Raw genomic sequence first — 26,327 nt, 5'->3', positions numbered from 1 at the left:
GCGAGAGTATCACCAATTTGCGTAATTGAAGTTCGAAACTCTGAAGCATCAAATACCAAGACTTGGAAACTCTGAAGCTTCAAAACTCCGAAACTCAAACTCCGAAGCATGAAGGGTAGAGGAAGGGAGAATGACCAGAATGGACAGTCAAGAATCGACACAGCTGGTGAAAGATTCTGACATAAATGGCGCCCAACGTGGGGCCTTCTTGTGCATTATTCACACTCTGGCAGTAAAACTTTTATTGTAACCTTGAAAGTTAATTACAGAAGTGTGAGAGCCATGTCCGTGCAGGAATTGACGAGTGAGGCGGCAACCCTGGGGTATACGGATACTGAGGAAATCCGGGAGTACGTCCGAAAATGGCAACAGCAACTTCGGGACGACAGAGCGCAGGAACAAGAGTTCGAGAAACTTAAGTTGGAGCATGAAAAGGAGAAGTTGGAAAATGAAAAGGAGAAACGGCTGCATGAGAAGGAGATGCTACAGCTCAAACTTTCCCAACCTCAGACTGATGGTACCAGCTCGCCAGGTGTCAACCCTGTTGCTCACACCCAGTTCTCTACACACCGGCTCAACATTCCAAAGTATGAGGTAGGTCAAGAGATTGAGCCTTTTATTGACAGGTTCCAGATGGTGGCGACTACGTACAAATTGAGCGAAGATGTTAAGAAGGTTGAGTTTATGAACCTCTTCAACGGGAAGCCTCTTGACATCATCCACCGTCTTGACTCCTCAATGCGGGATTATGAAGGTATGAAGAAGGCATTACTTCTAGCTTATGGTAAGACGCTGGAGGATGCGCGTGACCAATATCAGCGAGCTATGTTGCAGGACAAGGAGACGGTAGCCCAGTTCTGCGCTCGATTGAAGAGTTACTTGGACCATTGGATGGAAAAGGACGAGACTCCGCAGACTATCGAGGGTCTGCGCGACTTGATGCTGCGCACCCAGCTGGAAAAGTCGTGTCCCACGGAGCTGGTGGCTAAATTCAAGACACAGAAAGTCAAGGACCTCCAGCAAATTACTGACCTGGCCGACGCACACTTCGTAGCTTATGGGTACCACATGAGGAAGCAACTTCACAAGAAGCTGCCTCCACCTGTTCATTCTCAGACACCACAATGGTCTAACACGCAAGCCCAACACCACAATAAGTTACCACAGTCATCTGCACAGCAGTCGAAACCACAAAGATTTACTCAATCTTTTTTCCTCAGAGCCAACCACAGCAAGTTAGGAACCAGCCCTACTCTCAAGGTGGCTGGAAAGGTCACAAGGGTCAGAAGAATCATCACGCTGCAGCAGCAGTACACCACGGAGAAGCACCTGAGGAATTTTCCCCAAAGGTTACTCCACAAGAAGAGTGCGTCTCCGCCAGTTCCCTGTCAACTCCCCAACATGTGTACTTGTCAGCTGCATTGAGTTCTAGTCTCAGAGGTACAGGGCTGCTGGTTCAGCCTGGCAAGGTAAATGGTGTCATCGCATAAGTCTTAAGGGACAACGGATCGACGGGGTGTTGTGTCAAGGAGAGGCTTGTAACGCCTGACAGTTACACCGGAAATTCTGTAACCGTGAGTCTTATCAACGAGACTCAGGTGAACTGCCCCTTAGCTACGGTTGAAGTGGTTAGTCCTTTCTACACCGGACAAGTCATCGCTGCAGTCATGGAGGAGGTGGTAGCAGACTTGGTTATTGGAAACATTCCTGGAGCCAAGAACTTTTGCTCACACGAAGCCACCACCCAAACCTGTGCAGCGGCGGTTACCAGAGGAGCCGCCAGAGCAACCAACCAGGTAAAACATTTGATACTTTCATCTGTTTCAGATCTTGCAAATAGTGAGGACGTAGTTGCTGAGCAAACGACCGATCCCACACTTGCCATGGTTCGTAAGAAGGTTCTAGAGGGACATTGCAGAACTTCTCGGGGAACGGAAACCAGATTCCTTAAGAAAAGGGGAAGACTTTATCACAGTATGGTGTATCCAAGCGGGGACTCAAGACTACAGTTCGTCATTCCAGAGAAGTACCGCCTGGCAGTGTTTAAGCTGGGTCATCATGCTGCACTAGGTGGACACATGGGAGTACAGAAAACTCAGGATAGAATTCAGTCTCAATTTTTCTGGCCTGGGATAGGCAGAGAGATAGTGAGGATGGTGAGGTCATGTGACGTATGTCAGAAGACTACAGATCACGGCCGAGTGAAGCCTGCACCACTCGGACCATTGCCTCTGATCTCTGAGCCATTCCAGCGAGTGGCTGTGGACATCGTTGGACCTATCATTCCAAGGGCAGCTGACGGAGCCAAATACATCCTTACCTGCATGGACTTCGCGACGAGATGGCCTGAAGCAGTACCCCTTCGCAATATTGAAACCATAACTGTCGCCGAAGCAATGTTCGAAATCTTTTGTCACGTGGGCATTCCTAAGCAAGTGTTGTCCGACCGGGGGAGCCAGTTCACTACCCCTTACCACCTCATGTGCAACGGGCTTTGTAAGTGTTTCAATGGCACCCTCAAGAAGATGCTGAAGCGGATGGCATCAGAGCAACCTAAGGAATGGCCACGATTTATCGCCCCTCTACTATTTGCCTACCGCGAAGTACCCCAAGCTTCACTACAGTTCTCGCCATTTGAGTTAGTCTACGGCAGTGAGAATCAACACCGTGTGAGATCGAAACCTTTATTGGTACGACGTTTCGCTTGTTACAGCTTTTTCAAGTACTTGAAAAAGCTGTAACAAGCGAAACGTCGTACCAATAAAGGTTTCGATCTCACACGGTGTTGATTCTCACAGTCTTGTCGGCTTTTGCCTTTGTGTTTCAACTAGTCTACGGCAGGTCAGTTTATGGTCCTCTGCAAGTACTGCGAGAACTCTGGGACGAAGAAGAGCCTGACCCCGCAGTGAAGACAGCTTATGCATATGTGCTGGACTTGGTCGAACGACTACGAGAGACCTGTGAAGTAGCAAAGCAAGAGCTACTGAAAGCTAAGGAAGTTCAGAAGGCGTACTACGACAACAAAACTAAGCTGAGGATCCTTGAGGAAGGAGACCAGTGCCTCCTCCTTCTACCCACCGTGCACAACAAGTTGCTGTCGCAATGGCAAGGACCTTTTGAAGTAGTCAAACGTCTCAGTGACTTGAACTACTTAGTGCAAGTGGGACCAGACCAAAAGAGGTTCCACATCAATATGCTGAAGAAATATTACACACCTCAAGTTACATGTTTGGCAGTTGGTCAAGAATGTTTGCTGAATAGGGGAGATTGTGTGCAATCACCTGAACAGTGCGAGTGTTTGCAACTTGTCGAAGGCCAGTTTAAGCAGTCGCAGATGGTCTCTGCTGCCGTGGTTGTACCAGAGTTTGAGAAATTGACAGATTGCGCACCCCTTACCCATGAAGCTATCCAAGGCGAAACGGTGGAGGATGTGCAAGTACCTCCGAGGCTTGGTCCAGAGCAGAATAGACGTGTAAATTCTATTCTCCAGCGACATTCAGCAGTGTTCTCCGATAAGCCTGGAGTCGCCAAGGTGGACTGCCACGAAATACAGCTGACGAGCAGCGTACCAGTCAGATTGAAGCCATACCCGATACCCATTCGTCTGCTGGATGCAGTTAAGAAGGAGATAGACAACATGGAAGCTGCAGGCACCATAGAGAAATCATCGTCTCCCTACTGCAGTCCTATAGTCGTTGTATGCAAGAAGGATGGAGGTGTACGAATCTGTGGAGATTACCGCGGTGTAAATGCAGTAACCCAGGTGGATGCAGAGCCAATGAGTGATCAGCAGGAAATATTTGCAAAGGCCGCCAACTCCAAAATCTTTTCAAAGATGGATTTGGCGAAAGGATTCTTCCAGATTCCGCTGGAGGAGAGAAGCAAACAGGTCACGGCAGTCACAACACCCAACGGACTTTACCAGTTCAAAGTACTACCTTTTGGACTTACCAACTCCCCAGCAGTTTTAACCGTGCTGGGGAGTTCTGCACGGCATCCATGGAGTGGAAGCCTTTGTGGACGATATACTCATCCATTCCTCTACCTTCGAGGAACATCTGGAGATCCTGGAGAAGGTACTTAAGAGACTTAGTTCAGTGAATATGACAGTCAAGCCATCCAAATGCGAACTTTTCCAACAGGAAGTACAGTTCCTGGGACATACCTTAGGCGAAGGACGATGTGGATGCTAGGATAGCAAGATAATAAAGATCAAGAATGCATCTCGGCCGACCACGAAGAAACAGGTCCAATCGTTCTTGGGACTTGTGGGCTACTACCGCAGGTTCATTCCGAATTTTGCTGTCCTTGCCTTGCCACTCACAGCTTCTCAACAAGAATGCTCCTAACAAGTTGACATGGAGGCCTCAACAGGAGGAAGCGTTTACGACGCTTAAGAACCTCCTCTGCAAGGAGCCGATACTTCAACTACCAGACTTCAACCAGCCTTTCATCCTCCGGACCGATGCGTCCCAAGAAGGCATTGGAGCTATCCTGATGCAAGAAAAGGATGGGGATATTTTTCCTGTTATTATAGTAGGAAGCTGAAGCCAGCGGAGTTGAACTATAGTACGGTGGAAAAGGAGTTGCTTGAAGTTGTAGAGGGCATCAAAAAGTATTACTATTTCCTCTATGGAGATAAATTTATTTTAGAGACTGATCACTTGCCTCTTTCGAGCCTCAGGACCTCCAAGAACACCAACACCCGAATCATTAGGTGGGCATTGTATCTCCAGCAGTTCAACGTGGTCATCTGGTACATTAAAGGAAGTGCAAATGTTGGAGCTGACCTGATGTCCCGACTGCTCGAGAAAGACGTAAAAGTGTAGTAATTGTACTTATTATTATGGGATATTATAGTTGTGCAGTTAGATTTCAATTCAATTACATATCAGTGTCTCTATGCAATTATTACTGAAGTAATTGGTTAGACATTGCGTGGAGCAATATCTTTGTGTGTGGGTGAGTGTCGTAGATCACATGTGACTCATAAAATTTGGCTGAATTATACATATACATAAACAACTGATTAACTAATATCAATTACAGTTTGAAGAAACTTGAGTGGTTTGCAAGAGTATCACCAATTTGTGTAATTGAAGTTCAAAACTCTGAAGCATCAAATACCAAGACTTGGAAACTCTGAAGCTTCAAAACTCCGAAACTTCGAAACTCAAACTCCAAAGCGCGAAGGGTAGAGGAAGGGAGAATGACCAGAATGGATAGTCAAGAATCGACACAGCTGGTGAAAGATTCTGACAATATTCCTTATTTCCTTCTCACAGTTTCACTATTTCATGTTTGTCTTTTAGTTTGTCATTTACCAGGGGTGATCAGAAAGTAATGACAGTCGGACTCGTAGCTGAGAGACTATAAGTGTTGGGGGGGGCGGGGAGCAAGGGGCAGCAAGTGTTGCCTGTTGTTACATGTTTGAGCTTGTCGCTGTTTGTCTAGCTTACATTTTATCGTTGCGCTGTGCGATTGCGTCATTGTTGGTTTGCCTCTCTAACCGGAAACATGGATTTTTCGAAAGAAGGCTGCAGATTCTACACCTTCACAAGGTGGAAACTCGGGAAAAAAGCAACGGAGTTCAGAGAGGAATTGTTGCAAGTTTTTCCCGAGTCTACTCCATCACTGGAAACTGTTTCCCGCTGGATTCGAGTTTCGCAGCCGGAAAATTGCAGCTAGAAGATGATCATCGTCCTGGCCGCCCTCGGACATCCGTGACCGAAGCAACGACGGTCCGTGCGCGTGCCATCATTGACGAAGATCCAACTGTTACTCTTCGATTCTTATCCTTGGAGCTCGGTGTCAGTTATGGGAGTGCACATGACATCGTGCATGAACACTTAGGGCTGAGGAAGAAGTGTGCTCGATGGATACCTCATTTGCTTATGGAAGAGCAGAAGAGCGAACAGGTGCGGACTTGTCGTCTATGGCTGGCTGAATTCGAGCCAAATGGTCCGAAACGGTTCTCAGATGTAGCTACCGGAGATGAGTGTTGGATTTCTTTCTTCACCACCAGAGACAAGCAGTCTAACATGGTGTGGTTGAGTGATGAAGAACCTCGACCTCAGATTCTGAAGGAAGGATTTTGCAGCAGGAAGCGCCTTTTCACCATCTTCTTCAATTCACAAGGACCAATGTGTGTGGATGTAATGCCTCAACAGTGTACTATCACCCAGTACTACACTGATCACGTCCTTCCTCGAGTCCTGGAATATCAGGCCAAGACTGCACCAACCCGTCGCCGATCGCGCCTTTTGCTGCACCATGACAATGCTGCCCCCACAAAGCTCGCCTCACTGTGCAGTTCCTGGAGCAGCAGGGGATCACACTTCTCCCCCACCCACCCTACTCGCCTGACCTTGCTCCCTGTGATTTTTGGTTGTTTCCAAAGATCAAGGGTGCGATCGCAGGGAAGCTGTTTCATCGCATCCAAGATCTGGCGCGAGCAGTCAATTCAGAGCTACGAGGTATATCGGCTTCTGAGTACCGTGAGTGCTTCATGAAGTGGCGGAAGAGGATGGAACGTTGCATAGAGGCAGGAGGGGAGTACTTTGAAGGAATGTAGGCCACTATTTGGATTTACCTCTGTACCATGAAAATATATGGTATCACTGTCATTACTTTTTTATCACCCCTCGTACATATCTGTAAAATAGTTTAGGTTAGTATTTGCATTTGTCTATTATATCTTTCGTAGTTTCTTTTTTTCCTCTCTACGTATATCTACATATTCATTTCTCAGTTTGGTGTATGTTTGCCATCAGGTCTTTTTTTTTTTTTTTTTTCCATCTTTTTCAGACTTTGTCTCTTCTATCTTTATCAACACTACACTTTTTGTTATACCAACACTTAATGTAAACCCTTTTTTGTTTCTTCCTAGGTACATGTCCATCTATTCCCTCCTTGTATTTTTCTTTCAATATGTTCCACTTCTCTTCCATCTTTGTTTCTTCATTTGAAAATTTTTCCCAGTTAGCATTTTGATTTTTTTTTTCTAAGTTTTACAAAGTCCATTTTGTTGTACATTAATCTTCCTTCTCTTTGTTTCTTGTTTCTTCTCACATCATTTTGTTCTTTAAGTTCGAACTCTATTAGTATGTGGTCACTCTTCCCAATTGGTGTCTTGTAATTAATTTTGTCCACGATTTCAGGCTCAAAAGTGAAAATCAAGTCTAGTCTTGGTGGTTCTTCATTGTTTCTATATCTGGTATTTTCCTTGACCCATTGAGTCAATGTATAATCAATGGTCAAATGTTGCCCCAGAGTTCCTCTCCACCTTTTATTGTCATTTCTTCCCTATTTATTTCCTTTGTGTTAAAACCACCCATAATTACTGTTTCCTCCATCTATCAGAGTGGTGGTGGACTGGCTGGTGAGGTTATTCAATGTTTGTTGGAGAGAGGGTAGAGTCCTGGAGGACTGGAGGAGTGCCTGTATAGTTCCACTCTACAAGGGAAAAGGGGATAAGTGTGAGTGTAGTAGTTCCAGAGAGATTAGCTTGTTAAGTGTAGTTGGAAAGGCTTATAGGAGGATCTTGATTGAGAGGATTAGGAGAGGAACAGTGTGGATTTAGGACAGGTAGAGGTTGTGTAGACCAGATTTTTGTGGTAAGATAGATATGTGAGAAAGCTACAGGAAAAGGTAAGGATGTTTTTTGGGCTTTTATACATACATACATATATATATATACCAAGGCTTTTTCCCCCTTACAAGGGAGGTAGCCAAAAAGGAAAAGGCATAAAATCATTCCCACCCATTCCATCCCTGAATACACTCCACACCCCTCCACCCTCCCTTTTATCTTAGCACCTCCTGGATGACGGGTCATCCCTGCACCTTGTCCACTGCCCTGGGTCAGAAGCAGTGTCACAAGACACAGCACATCCACAGCAAGGCTGCTTCATTAAATCAGCGACCCCCCCTCTCCATCCCCCATGCATAAAAGGAGAAGACAGGAAGAAATCCCTTCGGGCTGCGTCAAATTTTGCTCACACATACAGTAGAAGCCCGATTTAACGAACTGATCCAGCCAAGGTCCAGTCCACTAAATTGAATTTTCCGCTAAATTGAACGAGTGAGCGTTGGTGTAACAGTGTTGCCAGAGCGGATTATAAAAATGATACGTACCTAAAAATTCCCTAGTGTACACACACACACATACAGTATATATATTATTGTAAGTGAATTATAGGCAGCACAATCGTGAATTGCAAACGAACAGCAACGTGCAGTAATTTGTTGCAAAATGTGTGTGTGTGTGTGTGTGTGTGTGATGTAACAATGATATGAGCTCTCTGTGAATTTCGTGGAATATTAGTCATAGCTTTGTGTTTGGTTCGATGTGCATAATTCTAGCGATTAATAGGACTGGGCAGTTGGTTTTTGGATAGTGAGCAATGTTGTTGTGTTGCAGAAAACGTAGTTCGTTGTTATAGAAGTGTTTTTCATGGTGATTACTCTCGCGTACTGATTTTGAATTTTCCCATCATCTTACTGTTTCATTATTTTGTTTTCCTATTTTACCGTCTATTTCTACTTGAATATATTTCTGCTACAATTATACTTTATACATATACTGAATTATATATTATTGTATATATATTATAGTACGTATATATATATATATATATATATTTATATACCTCCAAAGTACTAAATTATAAATTTTTCCTTGACTCCACCACCACAATCTGGTAACATTGGACTCTGAGACATGCATGTGGCCAGTTGATAGAAAATGCTCAACTTGTCTTACCGTTCCCGCTAAATTGACCTATCACCGTAGACGCGTGTCTGGCCAGCTAGCAGAAAATGGTCAACTTAGCGGACCATTTCTGCTAAGTTGAGCATTTTCGTTATTGCTATTTGCAGTTCGCTAATTTGAGCTTCTGCTAAATTGAGATTCATTAAATCGGGCTTCTACTGTACTACCTCACCCCCCCATTCCCCTGCCCATTCCACCTCATGCATCACAAACTCATCCATATACAACCATTCTCCATTCACCCCTGTCTTCTGTCCTTTCCCGTCCTTCCTCAACAGACATTCCCCTCTTCCCCAAAGCCCCCTTCACCCCATCCATCCACCTCATCCTAGGACGTCCCCTCATGTTCACTCCCTCCACATCTGCCTTCCGTACCTCTTTTACTAGTCTTTCTTCACTCATTCTTTCCATGTGTCCAAACCATACTAATACTCTTTCATCAACCCTATCTCCCAACTCCCGTTCCACCCCTGCTCTCCTCCTAACCTCCTCATTTCTCACTCTATCTAGCCTAGTAACCCCCATCATACTTCTCAGACACCTCATCTCAAACACATTCAAACTTCTTCTCTCTTCCTCTCTTATGTTCCATGTTTCTGCCCCATACAGTGCTGTTGGCACAATCACTCCTTCATACAGTCTCCTCTTAGCATCCATTCCCAAATGTCTATTCCTCATTACACTCTTCAATCCACCAAGGCATTTCTCTCAATCTACATTCTACCTCCACCTTCACTCCACCTTTTCCTGCCACATTTGCACCCAAGTATCTAAAACTATCCACTTCCTCCAGTCTCTCTCCCTTAATGCTCACTTCCAGTCTGCTGCCACTTTCACCCCTTGTACATCTCATCACCTTACTTTTACCCATATTTATCTTCAGCTTTCTTCTATCACATACTCTCCCAAACTCTGTCACCAACTTCCTCAATCCCTCCTATGATCCTGCCACAAGCGCAGTGTCATCCGCAAACAACAGCTGGCTCACCTGCCACTTTTCCCCATTTTCTTTAACCATCTCCAATCCCTGACCCACTACCCTTTCATTTACCTCTCGCACTACCCCATCCATGTATAAGTTGAACAGCCAGGGCGACATAACGCATCCTTGACAATGTCCCACCTTTACCTCGAACCACTCACTCTCTCCATTTCTAATCCTGACACAAGCTCTACTACTCTCATAAAAACTCTTGACAGCTCCTAGAAGCTTTCCTCCTATCCCATATATCTGCATAACCACCCACAATGCCTTTCTGTCTACCTTATCGTAAGCCTTTTCCAGATCCATAAAAGCCCAAAAAACATCCTTCCCCTTTCCTATAGCTTTCTCACATATCTGTCTTACCACAAAGATCTGATCTACACAACCTCTACCCGTCCTAATTCCACACTGTTCCTCACCAATTACTCCCTCTATTCCTCTCCTAATCCTCTCAATCAAGATCCTCCCATAAGCCTTCCCAACTACACTTAACCCCTTCCATACGGTGCCGCACACGTAGGCGTCATGAGGAGCAAGTGGATTCGCGACGCTGCCATATCGGCGTCTTGATTATATTTATTGTAGTCGCCCCTGTGTTTTTACATTCTCCCAAATGTGCCCTGAATCCCATTCTCTGTGGTTTTCAAAATTCGCGGGTGAAAGAGAGAACGATCGATATAAGCGGTGACTATATTTTATGATGCGAATATTATTACGACACATCATACGGCTGGCATTGGCTGCTGCCCGCGAGATTTAAGTCCCGTACTGAAGTGGTTAACAAGCTAATCCCTCTGAAACTACTACATTCACACTTGTCCCCTTTTCCCTTGTAAAGTGGAACTATACAGGCACTCCTCCAGTCCTCCGGCACTCTACCCTCTCTCCAGCAAACATTAAATAACCTCACCAGCCAGTCCACCATCACTGTGCCTCCTTTTTTTAGACATTCTGCATGGCATCCATCCAGACCAGGTGCCTTACCTGCTTTCATCATCTTAACAACTGCCTTCACTTCATCCTTCCTTATTTCTCCATTTTCCTCACTCATCACGGTCATTTTCTTAGCCTTTCCCACTGCAACGATCTTTCCCTCCCTATCCTCCTTCACATTTAGCAACTCACTAAAATATTCTGCCCATCTTCCTTTTACTGCCTTCTCTTCCATTATCATCTCTCCATCTGCAACTTTTACCTTTTCTTCTCTACTTGATTCGCCTCCTCTTCCTCTCTTAATTTCTTTCCAAAACATCTTTTTATTACTTTCAAAATTTTCTGTCATACTCTTACCCCACTTCACATCTGCTCTCCTCTTTGCCTCCTTTACCTTTTGCTTTACTTCTCTTTTCTTTTCTTTGTACCTCTCATATGACTCCCTTGTCCTATTTTGTAACCAATCTGTGAAAGCTCGCTTCTTCTCTTCTACAACCTTCTTTGATTCCTCATCCCACCATTCACTACCCTTCCTTCTATTTCCTCCTGTCCTTCTTGTTCCACACACCATCTTTGCACACTTTGTGACTCCCTCCTTGAACCATCCCCATTCCTCCTCCACACCTAGCTCTACTCTATCCTTCACTCCCTCCCACTCCTCCTTCAGCTTCTTCTTGTACTCCTTTTCCTTTTCATTTAATGAGTTCACACTAAGCACCTCCCTACCTTTTGTCGCTTTCCTCATTCTCCATCTATCCTCCACTCTCAACTTACCTTCCACCAAAAAATGATCTGATATTCCCCCACCCTCTCCCCTTACCACATGTACATCCTTAACTCTTCCTATCATAATCCTATTTACCACTACATAATCCATCAATGCTCTGTCTACCACCCTTCCATCCACCACCCTCTCCCATGTGTACTTATGCTTGACTTTCTTAAGAAACACTGTATTTGCTATCATCAACTCTCTTTGTAGACACATTTCCACCATCAACTCTCCACTACGATTCTTTCCTGGAACTCCACATTTCCCAACCACTCCATCAATTGGACCATTTCCTACCCTAGCATTAAGGTCTCCCAGTACTTACATTGGGCTTTTATGGATTTGGAAAAGGCTTATGACAGGGTAGACAGGAAGGCATTGTGGGAGGTACTGCAGATATATGGGATAGGAGGAAAGCTTTTAGGAGCTGTCAAGAGTTTTTATGGGAGTAGTAGAGCATGTGCCAGGATTAGAAATGGAGAGAGTGAGTGGTTTGAGGTAAAGGTGGGACTTCGTCAGGGATGTGTTATGTCACCCTGACTGTTCACCTTACACATGGATGGGGTGGTGCAAGAGGTAAATGCAAAGGTGGTAGGTCAGGGATTGGAGATGGTTAAAGAAAATGGAGAAAAGTGGGAGGTGAGCCAGCTGGTGTTTGCGGATGACACTGCGCTTGTAGCAGGATCAGAGGAGGGATTGAGGAAGTTAGTGATAGAGTTTAGGAGAGTGTGTGAAAGAAGAAAGCTGAAGATAAATGTGGGTAAAAGTAAGGTGATGAGATGTACAAGGGGTGAAAGTGGCAGCAGACTGGAAGTGAGCATTAACCACTTCCATACGGTGGCGCCTATGTAGGCGTCATGAGGAGCAAGTGGGTACGCGATGATGCTGACGTCGGCGTCTTGATTATATTTATTGTAGTTGTACCTACATAACCTCCATTCTCTCTAAACTGGCTTCATCATATTTTCATATTTTCTATGGTTATCAAAATTCACGGGTGAAAGAGAACAAACGTTTGAGCACTGACTTTATTTTTTTTAATGCGATTATTATGACGCAACATCGCACGTTGGGCAGCTAATGCTGCCAGACGTGCGATGTGCCCCGGAGTGAAGAGGTTAAGGGAGAGAGACAGGAGGAAGTGGATAGTTTTAGGTACTTGGGTGCAAATGTGGCAGGAAAGGGAGGAGTGGAGGTGGAGATAGAATGTAGATTGAGAGAAGCGAGTAAATGCGTTGGTGGATTAAAAAGTGTAATGAGAAATAGATATTTGGGAATGGATGCAAAGAGGATATTGTATGAAGGAGTGATTGTGCCAACAGCACTGTATGGGGCAGAAACATGGAACATAAGAGAGGAAGAGAGAAGGATTTACAATGTGTTTGAGATGGGGTGTCTGAGAAGTATGATAGGGGTTACTAGGCTGGATAGAGTGAGAAATGAGGAGGTGAGTAGGAGAACAGGGGTGGAAAGGGAGTTGGAGATAGGGTGGATGAAAGAGTATTAGGATGGTTTGGACCAGCGAAAAAAATACACGGGAGCGACGAGCGATTTTGCTCGGGAAAGTTCCAGTGTCGCTCCTGCAAATCCAATAGCGGGAGTGATCCCCCACAAAAAAAATCGCTCCCGCGGCAAGATTCAATGTTTTTCATGCATTATCCATCATTTGGCAATCCCTGAATCCCATCACCATTGATGAAAGGATCAGAGCAAACACAACTTACCCATGATCAATCATTGCATTATCAATCGATATCATAAACACAATGCATCAATCAACTTTATTTTTTTGATGTACGTACATATGTGTACGAGGTATAGCTGCTAGGGTTCAATGGCTTACCAAGCCTAGCTTCGTATTAGCTGCATGCGCGCTTACACTAGTACATGTTGACTAGACTCTACACGACTATCGTGCTACATAATGTCGCTAGTTGCGAATTACATGGTACCTGTATGCAGGGAAGTTCATTGGTTGCATGCAGCTAGCTCCCTAATCAACCCGCTGACTACATGTACAATGCACCATACCTAATACCACATCACTGTATGCATACGTACACTGTACATATGCAAACTCGCTCGAGGCCTAGGAGGGAAACTGGGAAATCCCATTTATAACATCGTTCGCGTATTTATAAGAAAACAAAATTGAATAAAATGTTTGGTTAGTTATTGAAAGTAAATAAATTTAAGTATAAATATGAACATTTGATAATTACATATACATGACTCTGGAAGTATCAAAAATGGCTCTGGTAATTAAGAAAATGGCTCTGGTGAAATGTAAAAAAAAAAAAAAAATGAAAAATGGCTCTGGAAAAGAAAAAGTATTTTTCCCTGGTTTGGACACATGGAAAAAATGAATGAAGAAAGACTAATAAAAGAGGTATAGAAAGCAGATGTGGAGGGAGTGAACATGAGGGGGCAACCTAGAATGAGATGGATGGATGGGCTGAAAGGGGCTTTGGGGTAGAGGGGAATGTCTGTTGAGGAAGGACAGGAGAGGACAGAAGATGGGGTGAATGGAAAATGGTTATATATAAATGATGTAATGCATGAGGTGGAATGGATGGGGGGGTGAGGTAGTATGTATGAAAAAAATTTGACGCAGCCCAAAGAGATGTCTCCCTGTCTTCTCCTTTTCTGCATGAGGGATGGAGAGGGGGGGTCACCAATTTAATGAAGCAGTCTTGCTGTGGATGTGCTGTGTCTTGAGTCACTGCTTCTGACCCAGGGCAGTGGACAAGTTGCAGGGATGACCTGTCATCCAGGAGGTGCCAAGATAAGGGGGAGGATAGAGGGTGGAGGAGAGTGGAGTGTATTAGGGATGGAATGGGTGGGAACGGTTTTTATGCCTTTGTTTTTTGGCTACCTCCCTTGTAAGGGGGAAAAAGCCTTTGGTATATGTATGTATGTGTCTTCCAGTAATTTTGAATGATCACTATCAGACCAAGCATGTGTTTTTGGGGGCACATATACTACTATAAATTTCCTGCTTTTCATAATACTATTTTCAACTTTAATCATGATCATTTCCACGTTCTCTTTACCTCCTCCCCCATGTTTATCCATTCTAATTTTTGCCCAATGGTTGTATAGACCTTGTCTCACCATACTTGATGATATAGGACCTTTCAATTCAATTTTGTCTCCACAATTCCCATTATGTCTGGTTTTCTATTGATAAGTAGTTGTTTAATTCATTTATTCCAGAAATCATACTGTCCATGTTTGTGTATGCCACTTTTAATTTTTTCTTTTCTTCTCATTATTGGTTTATGTTTCCTTTTTTTCTGATGTACCATTTTCTTAGCCTCAGATCCAGTACTCTCCAAAAAAACTCGTTTTTTCATTAGCCTCATTTCTTAGTGCCCTATCTTTCTCTATTTCTTCATCATTCATTTCCTTTTTTGTCCACACATTTTTGTAATTTTCACTGCTAGCTAGTTTTGCCTCTTTAGATAGTATCTTATCATCTATCATTTGAATCCTTAGTTTGATTTTCATTGGCCTATAGTTTTTTCTTTAGAGTATGTGCCCATCCTCTGTATGTCATCGATTTCCTTCTCCAACTCTTGACCCTCAACCTGAACCACTTTCAGTATTTCCTTCACAGTTTCTTTCTCTTCCTTTTCTTTTTGGTATTTGTGTACATTATGTTTTTCTTTGATACCATAAACCACAATGCATTTCTTTTTATCCACTGTGTCTCTCACCTAGTTTTCCTTCTCTTTGATTACCTTACTGTTTCCTTTGCATTCTCTTCTACCTGCTGTTGTACTATTTATTTGAAAGAGATTTTTTGATGTTCACATTCCTGTTTCCAATGATTTTTTATTTCAATGAGATCCATCTCCTTGATTGATTCTCCCATCTTTTCAGTCACTGCTTGTAATTGTTCTTTGACCTCTTCCTTTAGTTCTTCATTTTTGTTTCTATCCTCATTTTCCTGTCTTTCATTTTCTCTTTTAATCATACTTAGTTCACTTTTTAGATCATTCAACTCTCTGATTATTTTGTCATTAGCTCTATGTAAGTTTGACATCTCAATGTACAAAGCTCTATAGTCTATTTTTAAATCAATCAATTCATCCATCAAGTTGTTGATGTCTCGATTCCTTAGTGCCCTGCTAACCATAGTTTCTCTATCACTATCCATAACTTTTTTTCTGTTGCTCACCTTTCCCTCTGAAAGCCCAAAAAACATTGCTTTCATACCTTTGAGTCATCTTCAGAGTGACGCTTACACATATTCTCTTTGGGATTACTACTAGTGGTGGTTCCACTCTACTCATATCTAATCTTCTCTTCATTGGTTCATTAATTCTTTTTTCTTCTTCAATTTCATGCTAAAATTATACTTTTCCAAATACTGGATTTGATACCTTACCGGTCACTCAAAAACACAGCCCTACATCCCAAAAAACAACAAGGCATTTTTTCTGATCCAATCGACAAAGTGCTAAGTCGGAGCTCAATCATTGGACTTCCTTCCTCTCCGATGACAAGTGTGATGTCATCTACATGTCCTCTAAGCCTTCACTGCGAATGATACCGTCAAGGAACTGCTGAAATCAGGCCACCCCATTGGTAACCCCACTTAAACCTATTAGATATTCAAGAAGATTTAGATGAATTACAGCAATGGTATGAAAAGTGGCTAATGAAATTTAACACAAGCAAATGCAAGGTAATGCACATATGTAAAAATAACAGTAAGTATGATTATAAGTTATTTGGAAATTCGTTACCAAAAGTGGATAGTGAAAAGGATCTCAGGGTAATTATAAGTAACAATCTCAAATCATCTAAGGAGTGTATTTCAGCCTCTGAGAAAGCAAATAAGATTCTAGAACTGATTGCGTGATCTTTTGACTTTTTAAAAGTCCATCGCTCCTTAACAAGCTATAAATAACTAGTTCATCCACATTTGGAATATGCTGTTTCCATATGGTCACCGAATCTCATTAAGGACATTGACATACAGACGCTCCTCAACTTACGTTTTAGTTACGTTCCAAGCGGCCGAACGTAAGTTGAAAATGAACGTAAGTTGTTACTGTACTATACATCCGTAAATTCTATTACCGTATCTTATATAACACCCCTAAATCATTATTTATACACATTACATTGTAAAATAATAACATTAATTTCAAATAGATTAAATTCAAGCGACATAAATTGAGATGGTGGAGGAAGAGGGGGAGGAGGAGGAGGCAAGGCATGTTCAGTTTGTCGTTTGTGCAATGTAAACAATGGATGCAGCGTCATGCGCAAGTATCGTTTGAACTACGGAGAGCGTGCTAAACTAAAAAATTCACTAAAAAATAATTTTTTTACAATTTTTTTTTTTACAGTCAGTTCAAACGTAAAATCGAAAAAACGTAAAACGAATGAAAGTAAGTAGAGGAGCGTCTGTATTGGGAAAAGTACAACAGCGAGCCACAAAACTGATTCCAAATATGAAAACTAAATCATACAAAAATTGACTAAAACATACAAATCTGTTTTCCATAAAAAAGTGGAGACTCAGAGGTGACTTGATACAGATCTTTAACCTCTTCACTCTGGGGCACATCACATGTCTGGCAGCATTAGCTGCCCAACGTGCGATGTTGCATCATAATAATCGCATTATAGAAAATAAAGTCAGTGCTCAATCGTTCGTTCTATTTTACCCATGAATTTTGATAACCATAGAAAATATGATGAAGCCAGTTTAGAGAGAATGGATGTTACGTAGGTACAACTACAATAAATATAATCAAGACGCCGATGTTGGCATCATCGCGTACCCACTTGCTCCTCATGACACCTACGTAGGCGTCACCGTATGGAAGTGGTTAAGATTCCAAAGGGAATTGATAACATCAAAAGTGACCAAATTTTCTCACTGTATGAGAATCGGACAACAAACAATGGTCTCAAATTGTCAGGGAATAGATTTAATTTGGAAGTGGGTAGAAACAACTTTGCCAACCGTGTAGTAAATGAATGGAATAAACTTCCTACATAGGCAGTGCAATATAGTTCAGTTCGAAGCTTTAAGAATCATTTAGATAAGCACCTAAACAAGATGTTGTAATGACTGTCATTTATCATATATTATTTGTTTATTTTTGTTATCATTTGTCTGTTAATTATTATTTGCTTGATTCTCATTTATTATTAGTTATATGTCAATTTATTATTATTTACTACTTGTTTCTTTATTATTTAACCATACATACATACATATACCAAAAGCTTTTTTCCCCCTTACAAGGGAGGTAGCCAAAAAACAAATGCATAAATACCACTTCCTCCCATTCCATCCCTATCACACTCCACCTCCTCCACCCCCTTCCCTCCCTCTTATCTTGGCACCTCCAGGATGACGGGTCATCCTTGCATCTTGCCCACTGCCATGGGTCAGAAGCAGTGTTGCAAGACACAGCAAGGCTGCTTCATCAAATTCGCGACCCCCCTTTCCATCCCCTCATGCAGAAAAGGAGAAGAGGGGGAGATATCCCTTCAGGCTGCACCAAATTTTCTCACACATACTCCCTCTCCCCCCCATCCCCCACCCATTCCACCTCATGGATCACAACATCATCCATACACAACCATTCTCCATTCCCTCCTGTCTTCTGTCCTCTCCTGTCCTTCCTCAACAGACATTCTCCTCTTCCCCAAAGCCCCTTTTTACCCCATCCATCCATCTCATCCTAGGTTGCCCCCTCATGTTCACTCCTTCCACATCTGCCTTCCACAACTCTTTTACTAGTCTTTCTTCACTCATTCTTTCCATGTGTCCAAACCATTCCAATACTCTTTCATCCACCCTATCTCCCAACTCCCTGTCCACCCCCGTTCTCCTCACCTCCTCATTTCTCACTTTGTCCAGCCTAGTTACCCCTATCATATTTCTCAGACACCTCATCTCAAACACATTCAAACTCCTTCTCTCTTCCTTTCTTATGCTCCATGTTTCTGCCCCATACAGTGCTGTTGGCACAATCACACCTTCATACAATCTTCTCTTAGCATCCATTCCCAAATGTCTATTTCTCATTACAATTTTTAATCCACCAAGGCATTTACTCGCTTCTCTCAATCTACATTCTACCTCCACCTCCACTCCTCCCTTTCCTGCCACATTTGCACCCAAGTATCTAAAACTATCCACTACCTCCAGTCTCTCTCCCTCAATACTCACTTCCTGTCTACTGTCACTTGTACATCTCATCACCTTTTACCCACATTTATCTTCAACTTCCTTCTTTCACACATTTTCCCAAACCCTCACTAACTTCCTCAATCCCTCCTCTGATCCTGCCACAAGCGCAATGTCGTCTGCAAACAACAGCTGGCTTATCTCCCACTTTTCTCCATTTTCTTTAACCATCTCCAATCCTTGACCCACCACCCTTGCATTTACCTCTCGCACCACCCCATCCATGTACAAATTGAACAGCCAGGGTGACTTAACACATCCCTGACGAAGTCCTACCTTTACCTCAAACCACTCAATTTCTCCATTTCTAATTCTGACACACACTCTACTACTCTTGTAATAACTCTTGACAGCTCCTAAAAGCTTTCCTTCTATTCCATATATCTGCAATCCCTCCCACAGTGCCTTCCTGTCTACCCTGTTGTAAGCCTTTTCCAAATCCATAAAAACCCAAAAAACATCCTTACCTTTTCCTATAGCTTTCTCGCATATCTGTCTTACCACAAAAGGCTGATCTACGCAACCTCTACCTGTCCTAAACCCACACTGTTCCTCACCGATCACTCCCTTTGTTCCTCTCCTAATCTTCTCAATCAAGATCCTCCCATAAGCCTTCCCAACTACACTTAACAAGCTAATCCCCTAAGACTACTACACTCACACTGGTCCTGGAGCTGCAGCGTCTACGTCGTGGGACCACCCCCCAAGAGTTGGGGGCCAGACAGCAGCAACCACCCCTGGCCATCAGCTCTATGCAGGTGGCACCGATCCCCAAGAGGAGCTACGCCTGCCTTGGGGAGTACCACAATCCTTTTTCCCAACATGCAATGTTACATTTTTTCTGCACCGAGGGGTGATTTTCAGGTGATCACCCCTCTTCTTCTACTTTTAGCCGGAGATGTAGAGAGCAATCCTGGGCCCACCACAAAATACACATGCCCAACATGCTCTAAACCCATTACTTCGAGCAGACAGACAAAGGGCTCAGTTCAGTGCAATATGTGCAAAAACTGGGCCCACCTCACTTGTACAACACTTGCTGACACAAACCAATACACAAACACTTGGACATGTTCTACCTGCCCTCCAGTAACCCCACTCCCACCTCCCCAACCACAGCCAGCACCCTTACCCACTCCCAATTTCCCTTTGCCCTTACCCCCGATCAGTACTCCCCTTCCTTTGTCCCCGATCTCTCCTTTCCCCCCCTCTAACCCAGATCCTACACCTTCCCCATTACCACCCCACCCTCAACCCCAAACGGCAACATACAACACATACAAAACACACAACATCAACATATTACAACACAACATTGACGGTATTAACACGAAAAAACATGAACTTGAACACTTTCTTAAACAACACAACATACACATTGCGATTATACAAGAAACAAAACTAAGACACTCACACAAAACACCATAATTTCATAATTACACCACCATCAGACAAGACCGGACCGACGGCAATGGCGGTGGACTCATCACCCTGATCCATCACTCCATCTGTTTTGTGGACACAAGTGCCACAACCAAAATTCTCCTCCCTACCATAGATAACACAACAGAAACCCAATCCATTTGTATCCGCACAGGCAACAAATCAACACTGACAATAGTTAACATGTACATTCCCCCACAATCATCCCCCACAGTTCCAAACACCTTCAGGCCCCAATTTAGCCAACTAGCCTCAATCCCCAACCTGATCATGGGTGGTGACTTCAACGCCAAGTCGTCTGCCTGGTATGTCAACAACCCTGACACAGACAGAGGGCTTGATATACAGACTCAGTTTGACACATTGACTATCATGAACAACACACATAATCATACACATATCCCACACCAAGCCCTCTACACTCCCTCCTCTCCTGATATCTCCTTCTGCTCCCCCTGCCTAACCCTAACAACATCATGGAGAGTGGTCGGAACCCTTGGTTCTGACCACCTTCCAATCATCATCACCACCAAAACAAGATGCACCCCAGTTGGCCACAGACACACATACACCAATTACAAGAGAGCTAACTCGGAAGCTTTTACTAAAGAGACAGAACAACATTTTGAAACACTTAACAGTACACCAATCACAAACATAAACAATGCTGTGCACACTTTAAATACAATCATACAAAACGCAGACAAGAGATACATCCCTAAAGGCAACAGAAAATCACACAACCCCAACTTCACACCAGAAATCCAAGACCTCATCAGACAAAGTGACACACTTAAACACGATACCCCCACACCAATCCCTCAAAACATAGCAGACCAAATACCGTATTTTTCGGACCATAAGGCGCTTCGTAGCATAAGGCGCACCTGTAATTTGCTATTTCCCGTCCTTACATAAGGCGCACCTGGTCTCATCATCGGATAATCATGCATATGTGAGTGCTTTCAGAACTGAACATTTTCGTTGTTGAATGAGAAAAATCGGTTGGGATTTAACAAAATTACAAAAATAAATGATATATTGTTTTTATTTTGGTCAGTGAAATCAGACCACCTCCATCGGCGGTCTGCCCTGCCAATACCCCTAAAAAACAACATAAACACGTTACGGGAATTGTGGGGAATTAAACCAACATTAGCAGTTTTATTCCCGGAATTCTCTATTCACTTAAAAACACAGGATTACAAATAAAGGTAAATTTTTAGTTTTGACCATGGGCGCAATAGTGTAATAGAAAATTAATTATTAATTTTGTAAATTATAATATATCAACGTAATATGCAATTTTGTGAGCGGAAATAAAAACAAAAAAGGTGCTTAAACAGATTTCGTAAGTAACGAAGTCGTGTTGGACGAATGGTATGCCATGTTTGTTATGATAGATGCCGACGTCGAAGAAATGAAAGGATGATAAATTCGTCTAACCAAACCTAACCTGTGTTTAATAAATCATTACCTGCAAATTAAATGTCATCCGGCTCGTCCTCGTTGTCGTCGTCGTGAGAGACGTTGGCGGGCTTTTCAACCACTCTCTCACCTTGCAGAGTATACAAAGTTCTTGCAGCTTGAAGGAATGCATGTATCTCCTCTCCATAACATTCCTTCAAGAAAATTTACCTGGCAAGGTACTGTCGGAAGTATCGAGACAAGACGGTGTCCCGCTCCTATGCTACCGACTTCGTTCATTAGCATATTTGCTTGTAGCAAGGCATTTTTTATTTTCATTTCCGCCCACAAAATTGCATATTACGTTGATACATTTTGATTTACAAAATTAATAATTAATTTTTTATTGCTATATTGCAACCATGGTCGAAACTAAAAGAATACCCAAATGACTACAGTCTGAGTGGAGCGAGACTAGACCAATGCAAAATGGCTGTCTGTGTTGTGGACGCTATCATGTCATAGCCATGATAGCGTGAATGAATGCGGTGGCATGGACTCGAAAACTGTCGAAGTTTTCGCAGTTTTCTTGTCAAGATACATGCATCTTGGTTATAACTTGGTTGTAAATTTTGCTAGGACTATGCACTGTTGCCGTCGGCAGGCTAGCTACGAAACGTGTCAAAATAGTAAGTCACTGTCCGAGGCATTTTTTTTTTGCGCTGAAGCCACACATAAGGCGCACCTCACGATATGGTGCACCACCCGATTTTGGCCGATTTTAAGGATTTTGCCCGTGCCTTATAGTCCGAAAAATACGGTACAAACACTAAACACTGTGATTGCTAATAAAATACATGAACAAAAAACACAAAATTGGCAAAACTTTATCAATGCACTTGATCACAAAACAAACACCAGCAAATTGTACAAAACACTCAACAGCATTACACTATCCAACAGTAACACTACACGCTCTCACGCAGCAATAATCACAACAACAGATAATCTACCCTCAAACAGACAACAAGCAAACGCACTCATACGTCATTTTGCACAGACAAGCTATCTCACTTCTCACCCTGACGACTGACGCACCATTTGACGTAAGAAAGACTTCCCCACAGACTCAGACTATACACCCTTCATAGACAGTCAGACAAAACTCATAATACATAGTCTTAAGCACTCATCTGCCTGTGGCCCTGATAACATAAGCAACAGCCACCTAAAACACATTGGACCACAAGGTATACACGCACTCACAAACATTGCAAACTACAGCTATTCACACAACACTATACCCGACATCTGGAAGCATGGTAAAATAATCACCATTCCAAAACCGAACAAAGACCCAACAATCCCAACATCGCACCGCCCAATCACACTTCTCTGCACCCCCTCTAAAGTCATTGAACGCCTAATACTTAAACTTGTCACACCATATATTCCCCTTGCTGACTCACAACACGGTTTTAGGCCACTACACTCCACAAACACTCTTCTGACAAACCTCACACAAAGAATTTTAGATGGCATCAATTCAGATAGGCCCCACCACAGAACACTTCTTATAACATTGGACATTAGTAAAGCTTTTGATGCTATCCCCCGCCACAACCTAACAAATAAAATATATAACACAGACATGCACAATAACACCAAAAGATGGCTGGCCAATTATCTGGCAGGTAGGAATGCTCATGTGTCATATAATGGCCAATCATCGCACATCAGAAACATTAAGAACGGAGTACCACAGGGCTCAGTTCTATCCCCCACATTATTTAATCTATACATGCATGACTTACCCACACCAGACACCTCAGAAATACAAATCTCTTCCTACGCAGATGACATAACAATCACATGCACACATCGTAACACAGACAAAGCTGCAGAAATAATCCAGCCTTACCTTGACACACTCAACACATGGTTCATCACAAACAGACTCAAAATAGCTCCAACCAAATCTACAGCAACACTTCTCACCAACTGGACAAAAGAACACAAATACATACCTCATCTCTACATCAACAACACTCTAATACCACACACAAACACACCGAAAATTCTTGGTGTAACATACGATACATCCATGTCTTTCAAACAACACATCACAAACATAAAAAACAAATGCACACCTAGACTTAACGCACTTAAGTCAATCACTGGAACGACATTTGGACAAAACAAAGAAACTAATATAACAATATACAAACAATGCATACGCTCAGTGTTGAATTATGCGAGTCCTGCATGGGCTCCTAATCTCAGTGAGACACACCACAACACCTTCAAATCATACAAAACAAAGCCCTAAAAACAATTACAGGCTGCACAAATACAACACCAACAGACCATTTACACCATGAAACAAAAGTCCTCAAAGGCAAGGACCACCTCGACATGAGAGGCACACAAACACTTGCCGCAGCCACCGCAAACACATCACACCCTCTACACTACATAGCAGAACACCCACACACACCAAGAAAAATTAAAACAACACCCAAAGACCTTTATTACACACAAATACTCTCTTCTCTTCCTCCACAACCACCAAATACCAGCCTCCGGAAACATATTCATAATCATATCACTCACTGCTCCATTAACACACTGAAAGACAACACACTGCTGCATGCCAGACCCCCTGATATCCACCCTTCTGAAACCTCTCTCCCATGAAAGGACAGAGTCCACTTGGCCAGACTGCGGTGCGGCCACCACCCAGCACTTCTAAGCTACCAGAAGAGGCTGGATGACCGCATTGTGAACAGCTGCCCTGGATGTAACACTTCACCCCATACCGTACAACACATAATGGAAGACTGCATTATACACAATCATGCACGCAAACAACACAACATACACTCTATAAAGGATTTGTGGGAAAACCCAGTTTCGGATAGTAAATTGCAATTTTTCTGTAAAAATCCGAAATTTTTCATATACATTTTGTATTCAATAAAATTTTTATGGCTCAAATTTCCCACAAAACAATGGACCAACGCAAGCAGGAGTCGCATACATGCAGTTCACGAGCTTTAGCCACCAGTGACATTTCCTGGCATGCGTGTTATACGTCGGTGTGCGCTATCTGTGTACTAAGATAACGAAGTGCATGGGTGCGCATTATAACCCGATGCGCATTTTAAGCCGGAAAATACGGTAATAGCTGCCTGATGTACTATGATTCGATGATGCATCACAATACTTGCATTATAAAATATAAAGTTACAGCTATGTTTCTTGTTCTCTTTCACTCTGAATATTATTAACCACAGAAAGTATAATCAAGCCAGTTCACAGAATATGGGGGTCACTCAGCTACAACTACAAAATAAATATAATCAAGACGCCAACACCAGCGTCCTCATATAACAACTTGTGCCTCATGGCGTCTACATAGGCATCATTGTATGGAAGGGGTTAAAGTTATTATCACATAATTCATATACAATATTTGTCTTACATGGATTTCTGGATGAATTGGTTTCAGTTTGAAGATAAGGGTGGAAGATGTAATTTAATGCAAAAGATGCAAAATTTTGGAAATGAGTAGAAGTAAAAAAACTGTCACAAAGTTATAGAGTGAGGAATAATGAAGTCAATAAAGTGAAGAAGGAAAGAAATTGAAAATTCTTGGACATAGATGATTTGTCATCAGAAAAACAAATTAATAGATTAATGGACAATATATCTTCTTCCATTGCTTCTAAGGCCTCTTTCAGACAGCGAAGACAATGCCTGCCTCTGCACTTTAGTGTGGACCCGCTTAAACTAATTAGTGATGTTTTCAATGTAATCTTTTACATGACACAGCCAATTGTCCGAGCATGGACAAAATGCAGCGCGGGCACCCCTTGGATCACCCATGGACCCACCTCCGCATGTTTTTTGCTATGGGGTATAGTGTCTAATGTGTGTCTTCACACATTGCGGGCAGCTCCGCGACCTGTGCACTTCTCCAGAGGAAAGTCATTCAGTAGCTGATTGAATTTTCAGCTGATTGGTTGTGCGTTACTGTCCCTTTGTATCTAATGGAGGCTCATATTGATACATAGCAGTTGATATCCCTTGTGCAAGAGAGACCAGCTCTTTGGGACAAATCACTTGAAGATAATAAATTTAGAACACACAACAGAATGCTGGAGGGAGGTGTGTATCAAGCTCAACCCAGACATCGAGAGTTTATCAGAGGCAGATACAAACAAATATGGTAAGTGCACAAATATATTTCTTCCATCCCTTTAGTTCAAGATATTTACATAATTTTAACTAGGAAATGTAGGCCTGTAAGACTTGATACTGCTAACATAGGTGATTATAGGAAAAAAAGCAATAGGAAAAATGAACAGAAATACACCTCCAAGTTCATACCCCATTGTTGTATATTAGTCACTATTGTTCCTTATCACAAGCTATATTTTACTCATTTGCCATGTCAATGAACCCTGTTCACCCATGAAGTACTCTGCATACTTCTGATGGATGTTTGTTGCTTGCAAGCTTACTCATTAATTTTGGCCTTCTGCATCACAATCTTGAAAGCCTGCCATGAATAGTGTCCTCAATTGTGTAACCATCTCTGTGTCTGACAAAATTGTGAAGTACACAGCATGCTTGAATGATTTTTGATGCAAAATCCAAAGAAACATTAGGTGGCTGATGGAAAATACTCCATTTGTTTGTACATACATATATACATATACCAAAGCCTTTTTTTCCCCCATACATGGGAGGTAGCCAAAAAGAAAAAGGCATAGAAACCACTCCCACC

General features: G+C 42.7%; 1 protein-coding gene across 5 annotated transcripts in view; it reads left to right on the top strand.

Annotated features, from left to right (window-relative positions):
• LOC143025490 (uncharacterized) overlaps positions 1-26,327 on the top strand; it is a 108,901-nt gene that overhangs the window by 53,559 nt on the left and 29,015 nt on the right. The window contains exon 6 of one of the 5 annotated variants that reach the window (XR_012966394.1): positions 25,370-25,766. The exons of 3 other annotated variants lie outside the window; for them this stretch is intronic. Coding sequence is in view for 1 of the 2 variants with exons in the window: in XM_076185228.1 (XP_076041343.1) it covers positions 25,692-25,766 (75 nt within the window). In the remaining variant the exon portion in view is untranslated. The remainder of the gene's footprint in view (positions 1-25,369; positions 25,767-26,327) is intronic. One more of the 5 variants, XM_076185228.1, reaches the window with a different exon arrangement.

This window comes from Oratosquilla oratoria, chromosome 5, assembly GCF_046742065.1.
Source record: "Oratosquilla oratoria isolate Oo_2021 chromosome 5, ASM4674206v1, whole genome shotgun sequence".
NCBI classification, from domain to species: Eukaryota; Metazoa; Arthropoda; class Malacostraca; order Stomatopoda; family Squillidae; genus Oratosquilla; species Oratosquilla oratoria.
This window is presented reverse-complemented; position numbering and strand designations above follow the sequence as displayed.